Raw genomic sequence first — 13,702 nt, 5'->3', positions numbered from 1 at the left:
AATATTTGGTTTATTTTTCACTCCAGCTCCTCTGTTTATTGCTGTTCATTGGTAAACCAAGCATTTTATGTATGTTTTATGCAGAATTGTTGGATGCGGTGGATTATAGATTTTAGATTTTATAGATTATAGATTCCCCTTTCCTGGAACTCCGCAACTCCTACCTCCTCCAGATCCTCCCAAACTCTTAAACTATCCTTCCCTTCCACAAAAGGCATCTCGCATGCAGGCAAACTAGGGTCATCCCTCCCCTTTAGAATCACTGAGCTCTGGAATAACCTTACCTCCCCACTTTGAACCTCAAGCTCCCTCCAACTCTTCCGTAAACACCTAAAAACCTGGCTATTCTCAAAACTGTAACACTTCCCTCTCTTTGGCCTCTCCCACCCATCCCCACTCTCTTACACCTAATCCTTAAACCCTCTACTGGAGTTCCTTTCTCATCCTAAATCCTGTAAACCGTGCCGAGCTCTGTGTCTACGGAGATGGTGCGGTATATAAACCTAAGGTTTAGTTTAGTTTAGTTTAATATGTTTCTTTTGTTATCCACCTGGGTTGTAGGTGGACTATAAGTTTTTAAAAGTGTATCTGAATTCAAGAATGCTTGGACAAGTACGTTGGATCTCTAAGGGATAGTAGATGGCATGGTTATGCAAACTAGATAGGTCATATGGTCTTTATCTGCCTTTGTTTTTCTCTTTTTCTAAGTGGCCATGAGAGCTTTCTAGCTGGCTAATGTTTAGAACAGGTGTATCCAACCTGCGGCCCCGTGAAGTATTTTGTGCAGCCCCGGTCGAAGGCGATGCAGTGTTTTCCTCTGCTGTCCCTGGGTGTTTACCGTCTTGCCGGCTCCCTCCTGTGTCTTGCTGCAGCGTTTGCGTGGCCCCAGAAAAATTTTTTTCGGCCACTGCGGCCCAGGGAATATATTATTTCTGCCAAAGAAGTTGTGTCTAAGTAGCGGTTTAAAGGGTGTCCAAACCTTTGCATCTGCTATATTCCCTGTTCCCTTATTTTGAATTTGTCAAAAACTGATTTAAAACTAGCCAAATAAAAATGATTGGGACAAACATTCTTGGGAATGACTCAAAATTTCTTGCTGCCCTTCCCTATTCACCATTGGCTTCATAATGCTGTTTGCGCTTTAATGATTTCTGCTTCTCATTTATAAGCATTTTTTTCAGTTCACTTTGCACATTATTAGGGCGTGTCCATGTTTTATGAGGTAAAGCTATCATGTTTTCCTATTGCTTAATATTCTTTTATTCCCCAGGTTTTTCACAACAAATTGATAGGAAGCATTTTGATTGGGTCCTTTAAAGTCGACTTGGGGACAGTTTACAATCAACCAGGTATGGAATAAGTATTCTGTTTTCTTTATGGAAATTTTCTGTATTTTCCTTCAGAACACTATTCATAAAAATGTAGCTATGTTTGTTGGGATCTCTCAGAGAGAGAAAGAGATAATGGTTACTGCGGATGGGCAGACTAGATGGGCCATTTGGCCTTCATCTGCCATCATGTTTCTATGTTTAGCCACTTAAAACTGAAAAAATATACAGTGGTACCTTGGATTACGAGCATAATCCATTCCAGGAGCATGCTCGTAATCCAAAATGCTCATTTATCAAAGCGAGTTTCCCGATAGGAAATAATGGAAACTCGCTTTGATACGTTCTCACCCCCTGAGGCCAGCGGTGCTGCTCTATCCCCCCCCCCCCCCCCACGAGAACCGGCATTGCTCCCCATGAAGGCCCCCCTTGCGATTCTGGGAGATCTCGTAGAGAACGTGAACTGGCAGGCCTTGAGCATGCGCAGATGCTCAAGGCCCAGCAAGAAGAGGAGTCCGATCTTCGGGCACCGGCACCAATGCACAGGACATGCCGGTGCCGATGCCCAGGCCCAGATGAAAGTAAGAAGCGGCGGGGGGGGGGGTGTTTGCCTGATCGTGGCGGGGGGGGCGGGGGGGTGCCCGATCTCAGGGGGGAGGGTGCCGAATCGCAGGGGGAGGGTGCCGGATTGCGGTTTCCAGAGCGCCAATTTTGCGAATGTTTTGCTCGTCTTGCAAAACACTGCTGAGGATCAGTCGTTCATGTCCTTGCCGACTGTCCTGCTCTTTACCACCCTGAAATCCTAGCCCTGCAGCCATGAAATCCAAAGTAAAACTTCCCCCCAAAACCCGCCTTGCTCTCCGCCTCCCCGACTCTCCCGGCTCGCACTACAGGGACGGACTCTCCTGCTCTCTGCCGCCCTTCCCTGCAGTGCGAGCCCCGCTTTAAACCCGCGGGTTTAAAACCATGGGCTCGCTAGTAAAAGCACAAAAAAAAGGCACAAAAATTGTTATAAATTAAAAAAGAAAAGTTTCGCCACGCAGAGCAAGCGCCTGCGCAAACCATCTATAGGCAAATAAGATGGTCTGCACATGCTTCAGGATCGCTCTGCAGCGATCCATGTGGTCGGTGTGGGGCGTGCCTCCTCCGATTGCCGCGATTTGCATGAGGATGCTTTGTGGATCGGTCACCCGGGAAGACGCGGACACGGATCGGAAAGGTAAGGGGGGGCTTAGTGAATCTAGGCCTTAGGGCCTGATTTATTCAGGTCTTTTCTATAGACACAGGACTGTTTCGCTCACTGCAGTCCTCGCAGCAACACCCTGTTAACACCTTCCCTCTCACAACTACCTAAGCTTTGAAGTTTCCCATCACATTTCAACATGTTACGCAGGCCTTTCCCTGTGCAATAGATTACCACTTGATATTAGAACCGAACCCTTTTTTTGTAAAGTTTAAAACAAGAACTGAAATGTGGTTATTCCAAGACACAACAAGTTTTAGATTCCTTTTCCTAGGGTTACCAGATTTTCCTTTCGGAAAATTCAGACCCCCCCCCTAGCCCCGCCCCCAGGCCCGCCTAGTTCCACCCATCCCCACCCCTAAGCCTGCCCCTCGCTGCCTGCTCTTATCGAGCAGGGAAGATGTCCGCTCATGGGCCATGACATGGCAAATGAGGTTTAACGTGGATAAGTGTAAGGTGATGCATGTCGGTAACAAAAGACCTTATACACGAATACAGGATGTCCGGTGCGGTACTTGGAGAGACCCCCCCAGGAAAGAGACTTGGGAGAGTACTGGTCGACAAGTCAATGAAGCCATCCACGCAATGCGTGACGGCAGCGAAAAGGGCGAACAGAATGCTAGGAATGATTAAGAAGGTAATCACGAACAGATAGGAGAAGGTTATCATGCCACTGTACCGGGCCATGGTATGCCCTCACCTGGAGCACTGCGTCCAGCACTAGTTGCCGTACATGAAGAAGGACACGGTACTACTGAAAAGGGTCCAGAGAAAAGCGACTAAAATGGTTAAGGAGCTGGAGGAGTTGCCCTACAGTGAGAGATTAGAGAAACTGGGCCTCTTCTCCCTTGAAAAGAGGAGACTGAGAGGGGACATGATTGAAACATTCAAGATAATGAAGGGAATAGACTTAATATATAAAGACAGGTTGGAAGTGGTAGAACAAAGTGCGATTGTGGGTTTCAAAATGGGACTGGACAAGTTCCTGAAGGAAAAGGGGATTGAGGGGTACAAGTAGAGGGGTACTATGCAATACAAAATGCTTTAGAGTAATAGATAACTTACAGGTCATTGACCTGGGGGGCCGCCGCGAGAGCGGACTGCTGGGCATGATGAACCTGTGGTCTGACTCAGTAGAGGTGATGCTTATGTTCTTATGTTCACCCTCTCCAAGGTAGGGAGAACGAGAGGGCACTCTCTAAAGTTAAAAGGGGATAGATTCCATACAAACGTAAGGAAGTTCTTCTTCACCCAGAGAGTGGTAGAAAACTGGAACGCTCTCCTGGAGTCTGTCCTAGGGAAAAACACCCTCCAGAGATTCAAGACAAAGTTGGACAAGTTCCTGCTGAGCCAGAACGTACGCAGATAAGGCTATTCTCAGCTAGGGCGCTGGTCTTTGACCCAAGGGCCGCCACATGAGCGGACTACTGGGCACGATGGACCACTGGTCTGACCCAGCGGCGGCAATTCTTATGTTCTTATGGTAACCGTAAGCGCACCCAACATTTGGACACCCGCAGTTATATCAGCCATAATGATGGCTTAAGTGTTAACATCTAAATGCAGTGGCAATGCCTGCAATTTACAGTATTCTTTTGCCCACTTAAACTCCTTCGAACAGTTACGCACACCTAAGAAAACTATTCAGCCTGGTACCCAGTAGCCTGGTACCCATCACTTTGTGTGCATTTTAGTAGTCTCAGACTTGGCACTTGGCATTCTTTGCTCCCCTTCTCTCTCTTAGAACAGGACTGAAGACGTGATTTACCACAAGTATGAATTTTTTTTTTTTAAATTATTAAGGCTGCAGCCATAACTATAAAATGACAAAACTTCAGTTAACAATTATAACAGTTTACAATGCTTTTAAACATTCGTAACAGCTGGACATTAGCTCTTCTTGTTGTCCTAAGCTATGCTGTTCTAACTAGGACCTCCGCGGAGTACACAGCATTACTTTTTCAGCTCTTCTCCCGAGGGCTGCCATCTAAGCAGCCATCAGCCATCACTTTATTTTGACTTCCTGACCGGTGTCCAAGCTGTGCCTTGTTCCATCCCGTCCAAGGGTGGAGAATGCCATTCCCATGCCAGGATTGAACATGTCACTGGCCTCCCAACCATCCTAACTGGGAGTTTGCCATGTGGTAATCACATTCCAATAACTTACCACTACTAATCATTTCTATAGCACTACTGGATGTATGCATGGCTGTACACTATCTCTGTCCCTAGTGGGCTTACAATCTACGTTTTTGTACCTGGGGCAATAGAGAGTTATGTGTTTTGCCAAGGGTCACAAGGAGCTGCAGTGAGAATCGAACCTAGTTCCCCAGGCTCGCAGTCCACTGCATGTGACTATTGCCATGCTGAGACCTGTCACTGGCCGTCCATGCCTGGGGAGGGTGAGAAGGGAGACACTGCCGTGCATTTCATGTCAGAGAACATTCTGCCCACCTGGGCGTTGCCTCTTCAGCAAACCTCTTCTCATGTTAACCTGCCCACGGGAACCTTGCTGCCTATTGTCTCTTTATACCCGCTCCCAACCCCTCCCTCCCCCCAACATTCCTCTTTTCCTGTTTCCTTGTAACCCTTTCCTACCTGTGTTGCTCCTTTGTTCCTACACCCCAAGCTCCTTCCTCAAAGCCCACTTCCCCTTTTCCTCCTTTCCTCCATTCTGGGTTCACTGAGGCCTCGGCCTAGGGCTAACATATGGCTCCAGAAACAGGAGGGTAGATTGAGACATCCGGGTTTTACTTCCATGGAAGTAAAACCCAGATGTCTCAATCTGCCCTGCTTACTTCCATTGCTTTCAATAAAAGTCAAACTCGGATGTCTCAATCTGTCCTCCTGTTTCTGGAGCCATATGGTAACCCTACCTTGGCCCATTTGTGCTGACTCTCCTCTATCGGGGGAGGTCTTGTTCTTTCTGAGCAGAAACCAGCCTTTATTTTAACTGCTCATTCTAAAGTGCTATCTGTAGTGCAATATAACAGCAGGTGGTACACAGGTCCCATTAATAATAAAGTAGAATTAAATTGAAAAGCAATCACACCCTGGAATTCAAAGAAATACAGACTTGCCAATGAGGCCCCCCTTAATCAGATTGCAGCAATAAAAACAATTGAACCCATTATTGTAAAGCATACTTCAGAATGTTTCAGATTTTGCAGTGGGTGCTGAAATTCCCTTCGTTACTTCTGCTTGTATTTGATGAACAGGTCCCAGCATAGTTCCAAAGAAAATCAATACTATTCTCCTGGCTTCTAAATACCAATTTATTCTTTGATGGCCAACTTCTAGTGCTTGTAGATTAGTGATTCTTGGCTCTCGTCTGTCATTATTCACCATGAGGTCTGATTTTCAGGGTAATCAAAAATATGGAAATTAAACAAATTCATGAGTCAATGCATGCATATTTTACGCATATTTTGTGATATACCAAGAAATATACCGTACTTGTTGGCAACATATTAAGACGGTAAGTTGTCCAGTGTTCTAGATTATAACGATCTACTAACTAACTAAAACTTAGTTTTATAGACCGAGTCATCAACCAAGAGGAGCTCGACTCAGTTAACAATAATGTAATACATAATACATAAACTTGACAAGGAAAAGTAGACTGAAATAGTTAATTTCCAAAATGGTTAGCAAACAAAAAAGTTTTCAGAGCTTTCCGGAATAAAGCAAAAGAACCTAAACTTCTTAATGTAAGCGGTAAAGCATTCCAGAATTTGGTGAATTTAAAAGCAAAAGGGTTCCTTTTACTAAGCTGTGCTAGCGGTTTTAGCAATGCCGCGTGAGCTAGACGCTAACGCTTCCATGGAGCTTGCATTAGTATTTTTCGTTTAGGGCAGGGTTTGCGCACGCTAATCTTCAGCGTGCGCGATAAATGCTAGCGCACCTTAGTAAAAGGAGCCCTAAATCTCATAAAAGTTCTATTTTTACCACTGAGAGAGGGAAATGCAAGTTTTTTTGTTTTTTTAAAAAATATCTTTATTCATTTTAAAACCAAAATTAAGTGCAACATATTATACAGACATTTTACACTTTAACAGCACTTAAATTCTATCAAATTATATTTCATGACAAATACATATATCATCCCCTCCATTCAGTTTTAATTTTTGAGAACTTCTGGAAAGATGAGATCTATGAACATTCCAGTCTAAAGGAATCAAAGTGGCAAAAATGCCAAATAGGATCTTAAATGCAGTACAAATGCACTTAAATTGAATCCTGAGATACACTGGAAGCCAATGTAATTCCTTCAGCAGAGGGGTTACGTGATCGAATTTACTCTTACTGAAAATAAGTTTAGCTGCAGTGTTCTGTATGAATTGAAGTCTATGCAGACTGATCTTTGAAAGACCCAAATACGGTACACTGAATTGCAGTAATCCAGCCTTGACAAAATGGTTGATTGAACCAATGCAGAGAAGTGTTGTTGTTGAAAAAGTGCTCTCACTCTTTTCAGAGCACAGCAGCTGAAAAAAACCCAACACTTTTTAATAAGCGAGTTTAGTTGGTCCTTAAATGTAACTGAAGAATCGATGACAAAATCCAAGAATACCCAGGAATTTCACTCACTGTGGCAGAAAAAAACAAGTGGCTATGTCTGGTTCTACTTGTTCATACATTTTAATATATTATAACAATAAGAAGTCTATAATTTGTGAACCCTTAGGGCTCTTTTTATCAAGCAGTGGTAGAGCATTTTACCACGGTCCGGCGAGATAAATGCCCCCAATGCTCATAGGAATTGAATGAGCGCTGGAGCATTAATTTTTTAATTTAATTTATTTATAACCCACTTAAAAAGCTTAAACGACTCTCAAATAAAACATACATAATAAAAACAACACAAGAATCATAGGGATCCTTTTACTAATGCGCGCTAACCGATTTAGTGCGCGCCCATTATATTCTATGGGTACGTTAGCATTTAGCGCGTGCTAAATCGATTAGCACGCGCTAAATTGGTTAGCGTGCCTTAGTTAAAGGACTCCATAATAAACAGAATTATTAAAATTATCCTACTCAGATAGCTATAAACCTATTCTCGAAAAGTCTCATTTTGCCATGTTCTAACTGCCCCAAATTTTACTTCAGGCAAATGCTTTAATAAAGAAATGCGTTTTAAGTAATCTCCTAAATTTTAACACATTACTACACAATCTAATCATTCTTGATATAGCATTCCCTAAAAGTGGTCCTGCAACAGAAAAGGAGGATTTACCTCGCCAGCCTGCAATAAAATGCTCTACCACTGCTTGATAAAAGGAGCCCCATGTTAGGTATTTTCTTGGTCTATTGATTATAATTGGTATAGTAAAGATTACTTATAAGCCCGTCTCCACAAGAAAAGGGTGATCCAGATTGTTTCCATTATTTTTTTTGCAGGACACCAATTTTTTGATAAGTGGGCCGTTCTCACAGATCCTGGTGACATTAGAACTGGAATCAAGGGGTACTTGAAATGTGATATTAGTGTGGCCGGGAGAGGAGATAGCATTCAAGCTACTCAGAAAACCAGTGATGCCGAGGAACAAATTGAAAAGTAATACTTTCACTTTCAGTGCATTGTGTCTGTACTTTGTCTGTCTTGGGTTCAGTGAGTTAGTTTGCATCCTTATTCCCTGAAAGACAGTGCATCTCAGAAGAATAAGTAAATAAGAACATTTGACTTGTTTTCAGCCCTACTGATCTGAGGTTTGATTCACATGCATCCGGGAGAATGATACCCATCAATCTCTGCAAATAAAAATATTGAGAATGCCCCCCTAGTCTTTGTAAATCTTGATGCAGTGAAAATTGATCCACTTGTACCCGTTCTACGCCACTCAGGATTTTGTAGGCTTCAATCATATCTCCCCTCAGCCGTCTCTTTTCCAAGCTGAAGAGCCCGTTTTAGTCTTTCCTCGTACGAGAGGAGTTCCATCCCCTTTACCATTTTGGTTGTTTTTCCTGTGTTGCTATATCTTTTTTGAGATAAGGAGACCAAAACTGAATGCAATACTCAAAGTGAGGTTGCACCATTGAGTCATACCAGGGCCGGATTAACCAATAGGCCCAGTAGGCATGTGCCAAGGGCCCGAAATAGTCAGGGGGGTCCGCTGAAGGACGGCTTACCATTCCATTTTTTTTTTTCAGCTGGCAACGGGCCCCCCCTCTTCTCTCCCTCCATGGCAATGAGCCACCACCCAACGACAACAACAATGCCGCCGCAACACGGCCAACGCAGCTCCAAGAAGGGGCAGGCCCAGGGGGACCCAGTGTATTTGTGTGCCTAGGGGCCCTCGAAGAATTAATCCTACCCTGAGTCATACAGAGGCATTATAACATTCTTAGTCTTGTTAACCATCCCTTTTCTAATAATTCCTAGCATCCTCTTTGCCTTCATCACACATTGGGTGAAAGGCTTCCCTGTCAGTCCTGGTGGGCTCACAATCTATCTAATGTACCTGGGGCAATGGGAGGATTAAGTAACTTGCCCAGGGTCACAAGGAGCAGTGTGGATTTGAACCCCTCAACCTCAAGGTGCTGAGGCTGTAGCTTTAACCACTGCACCACACTCTCCCCTCCTAGAGAAATGAGCAGGCCCATAGTCAGCAGGATTTGAACCTGCACAGAGAGCCCCAAATGGTTTTGAGTCCATCACCTTAACCACTCAGCCGTGATTTACATGTACACACTCCTCAGATTTCTCACCTCTCATCCTTTCCTCTTTCCCCAAGCAATCACACTTCGATAACATTCTCACACATATCAATAGAATACTGGAAGTTCCAGTGGCATTGACGTATAACGCAGTGCTATTTGGTATGTTATTGAGAGCCAAGAGTCCAATAACTCCATTTAACAATAGACTACTTCTCATCATGACAGGAGTTGCCATACAACTTATTTTGAAAAATTGGAAAATTGGGACAGGTTAAACTATAGTTTTTGTTGGGAATCCTTGTGCCAAACTTATAAATCTGAATGTATAAGAGCAATACAATTGGGACATTATAAGAAATTTAAGGAAGCTTGGGACCCATTGACAAAATTTTATAAAGATTGTCAATGTTTTAGCCCTTTGGGGATGGGGGGAGGGGGATATACCTTTAAATTATTATTTGATTGTAATTAGTTGGTCTTGATCATTTGTATTACTCTTGCTTATCTGTATACTGTGTGAAAGGATGGGGGGGAAGGGATATGCATTTATTATATCATTTGAGGAATGAAGTGCTGTTTATTTTGTACATCTAATATAATAAAGCCCTAAGTGTGCATGCGCACTCCCACCTGCGTGCTCCTGTTTTCCGTGTGCTGTAGGGCACCGCAGGTAGGAGTGCGCATGCGCGAGAATCCCCCGAGGCGGATGTCGGCCGCGGTGGCTGTCAGCGGCTGCAGGCCGCGGCGGAAGATGGCTGAAGCCTGGCTTCCCAAATGCAAGAGGACGCGAAGGAAAGTGGCAGCGAGCCACAGTGTCTCCAGTGACCGTGTCGCTGCCTCTCTGTTTCTGGGCTGTGCTGGGAAAGGATGGGCTGAGGACAGGGCTAGAAGAGGAAAGAGAAGCGCCTGATCCAGCAAGTAACTCAACAGCTGAGGAAACTGCTCCCTCTAGCTGATGATAAGCCAGGGAGCCAGAAAGAAAGGTGGTGGGGGTGGGGGACGATATAGAGAAAGGGATAGAGAGAAAGAGAAAAGAAAAAAACAAGAGAAACAGGGAGGGAGAATGGTACGCCTTGGGAAGGTAAAAGGGGAAATGGGAGCCTGAATATGGGTAGGTAAAAGGAAGGGAGAGGGGTTACTGCTGGACAGGGGGAGCAGGGAAGATGGGAGGTAAAAGGAAGGGAGAAGAAACAGAAAGAAAGACAGACAGACAGGGGGCCAGGGAGAGAGACAGACAGAAAGAAAGGGGGCAGGGAGAAAGAAAGACAGACAGAAAGAAAGAAACGCCTCAGCGCCCCATTGTGCTAAAAGTCTACACATCTATTCTAGCACCCATTAATGTAATGGGCTTAAACACTAGTTGTTTGATAATATGTTGCACTTGATGTTGGTTTTTAAAATGAATAAAGATATGGGAGAACATTCTCACACATAACCTATATACTTTATCATATGCTGTATCTCTCCTTTTTCGCGAGCTCCTCAGTTCAACCTCTCAGTATTTTTCACTCACACCTCTGTTGCATCATCCCTTCAGCCTACAGCCATCAGTGCTGGTTCACACAGGTCACTGTCTTCCTTCCTCCAGACCACACTGGTACTGATCTACAGAGCAGGAGCAGTTCTGGGGCCACCGCTGGTGATTGCAACTTCAGCATTTAAGTATCTGGGTCCCCTGGAGGAAGCAAGAAGCACCGCAGAAGTTGCAGTGAATAGAGCTGAAGTTCTGGGCTGCTAGATAGGCAGAGTTTAGTTTATAACATTTCCTTAACTGCCCTTGGAATCCTTAGAGTGGAGTGGAACAGGTAGATGTGAATCGCTTGTTTGCTTTTTCCAAAAATACAAGGACTAGGGAGCACACAATGAAGCTACTAAGCAATAAACTTAAAACTAATCAGAAAAAAAATATTTCTTCACTCAACGTGTAATTAGAAACATAGAAACATGATGGCAGATAAAGGCCAAATGGACCATCTAGTCTGCCCATCCACAGTAACCATTATCTCTTTCTCCCAGGCCCTCTTGAATTCAGACGCAGTCTCTGTTTCCACCACCTCTTCGGGGAGACTGTTTCACGCATCTACCACCCTTTTTGTAAAAAAGTATTTCCTCAGATTACTTCGGAGCCTATCACCTCTTAACTTTATCCTATGCCCTCTCATTGCAGAGTTTCCTTTCAAATGAAAGAAACTCTCAAATTCATTGCCAGAGAATGTGATAAAACAGTTAGCCTAGCAAGGTTTAGACAAGTGCCTACAAGAAAAATCCATATGCTATTCTTAAGATGGACTTGGGGAAAATCCACTGCTTAAAAACTGTTTCACTTTTTTTGGAATCTTGCCAGGTATTTTGGAATCTTGCCAGGTACTTGTGGCCTAGGTTGACCATTGGTGGGCTTGATGGACCTTATATTCTTATTTAATATCAAGGTGATTTACAATTAAATATTAAAAACATGATCCCTAAATTTATTCCTGAGGCAATTTACTTAAGGTCACAAGGTGAATCAGCAGGAGAGATGAAATTTGAGCCTTGGCAAAATAAGAGTCTTTTCAAAGCATTATAATCACATATATACAAGAAGCTTGTTTTAATATTTGGGTATTGTGGCAAGTCCCAAGAAACTTGGCCATCAAATCTAGAACCAGATTTGTTTTTTTCTTTCATGGAGGAGAGGTCTGCATTATGTGTATGCCTTAGCTTGTGTGCTTGAGAAATAAATCAATAATAATAAAACCCTTAGCGTGCCAGCATGCCTCTGTGCCTCCGCATGCACAATACAATATAATCGCCCAGCAGGGAAGCGGCTCAGTGCACGATAATATCAATGTTGGTGTCGGGGAAACAGGCTTAAATTGGCAACGGTGGCTAGAGGGGTGGGGCGAGAGAAAGAAAGAAAGACAGGGGGGCAGGGAGAGAGACAGACAGAAAGAAAGAAAGACAGACAGGCAGCGGGCAGGGAGAGAGAAAGAAAGACAGGGGGACAGAGACAGAAAGAAAGAAATACAGACAGACAGACAGGGGGGTAGGGAGAGAGAGAAAGAAAGAAGGAAAGGGGACAGGGAGAGAGAAAGAAAGACAGAAACAATGAAAGGGGGCAGGGAGAGAGAAAGACAGACATACAGACATACAGAAAGAAAGAAACGCCTCAGCATCCCATTGTGCTAAAAGTCTACACATCTATTCTAGCACAGTTGGCCCTTTTGTCAGCTGGGAGCAGAGGTAAGCAGCAAGAAAAATCTACAGATTCTGAGTTACATACAAATCTGACTTAAGAACAGCTTTAAAAACGCAACTTGTTCTTAACCCAGGGACTGCCTGTATTATATTGAGAGATGGTATGTATTTAAGTAGCAGATCTGTCAGAGAAGTGGGACTGAGGGTGACCCCAGAGACATATATACAAGATTAGTTGTATTTGTAGCTAAAATCTCTTCGACATCTTTTCTGAAAGCACACAGACTGGTTAAAGGGTCCCCTGATGGTTGAATATTCACTTTGAATAAAGTCTCGACAGGCACCGTCATAATGCTTCAAAAGAACAAGAAAGAGAATGGTATAGAATATAAACAAAACTCCAATTTATTTAATCCTTCTCAAGTGCCAAAATATATACAGTAACAAGGCTGTGATAACAAGGAGCTCATAAAAATAAAGTATTTGCAAAAAATATCAAAGACGCTCAGGGCATTAGCAATTCATGGTCTCGTCTGAGCTGTGCTTTCTCCTACATTATCAGGCATTTCTTTCACTTCTCTTCTACTCCCCCAGTTCCAAAGTGAGGGGAGAAAGACTTGTTGCACATTTGTTGCACGTTGTTGATGCCCAGGTTCTCAATGTGTGTCTTTCCCACACACTTTGGCACGTACAATTTCCTATTTTGTCCCCTACCTCTTTTTCCCTCTCATCATATTGAGCATGGCCTACATTCATCACCTGTGCCCCTAGTCATCGTTATATCTGATGAGAAGGAAAAACTTCCTCAATTGTAGACATTTTTTTTTCAACAAACATCAACGTTGGCCCACGACTTTGTCCAAATTTTTAATTTTGGCCTCCAGTGTATTTGAGCTTGACCCCCCTGATCTATAGGAAGACTCATTATGGCATCCTGCTGCAGCTATTTAAGCTGATACATGGGCCAGTTTGGGCTTCAAAAAACAAATACTGTGCTTCTCAGTGGAGAAGGGAGGGGGCGGGAATGGTACTGGTCATTTAAAGGTGACTTTTTCATGGGAAATGCTAATTGGTGTTTAAAAATACGGGCCTATTGAATAGTTTGGGAGGTATTGTTTGATGGAGCAAGGTGATGATGATTTATTGAAGCTAGTTTTCCCATGTCTGCACAAATGTAATCGGAAAAATATCTCAATTGCTCTCAGTGAAAGCTGTAGGACCTCCATGATTATAACAGCTATTAGACAAACGCAGTGCTAAGGACCGGCTGAAAAGGGGGCATGGCCATAGA

At 43.6% G+C, this 13,702-nt stretch overlaps 1 protein-coding gene across 2 annotated transcripts in view; it reads left to right on the top strand.

Moving 5' to 3' along the window:
• Nucleotides 1–13,702, top strand: part of FER1L6 (fer-1 like family member 6) — a 402,024-nt gene that overhangs the window by 109,696 nt on the left and 278,626 nt on the right. For both annotated transcript variants that reach the window (XM_033934878.1, XM_033934877.1), the window contains exons 7-8: nt 1,271–1,349; nt 7,975–8,131. In XM_033934878.1, the coding sequence (XP_033790769.1) occupies nt 1,271–1,349; nt 7,975–8,131 (236 nt within the window). The remainder of the gene's footprint in view (nt 1–1,270; nt 1,350–7,974; nt 8,132–13,702) is intronic.

Source organism: Geotrypetes seraphini, chromosome 2 (assembly GCF_902459505.1).
Source record: "Geotrypetes seraphini chromosome 2, aGeoSer1.1, whole genome shotgun sequence".
Classification (NCBI taxonomy): domain Eukaryota; kingdom Metazoa; phylum Chordata; class Amphibia; order Gymnophiona; family Dermophiidae; genus Geotrypetes; species Geotrypetes seraphini.
Note: the sequence above shows the minus strand (reverse complement) of the source record. Positions and strands in the feature narration are given on the sequence as shown.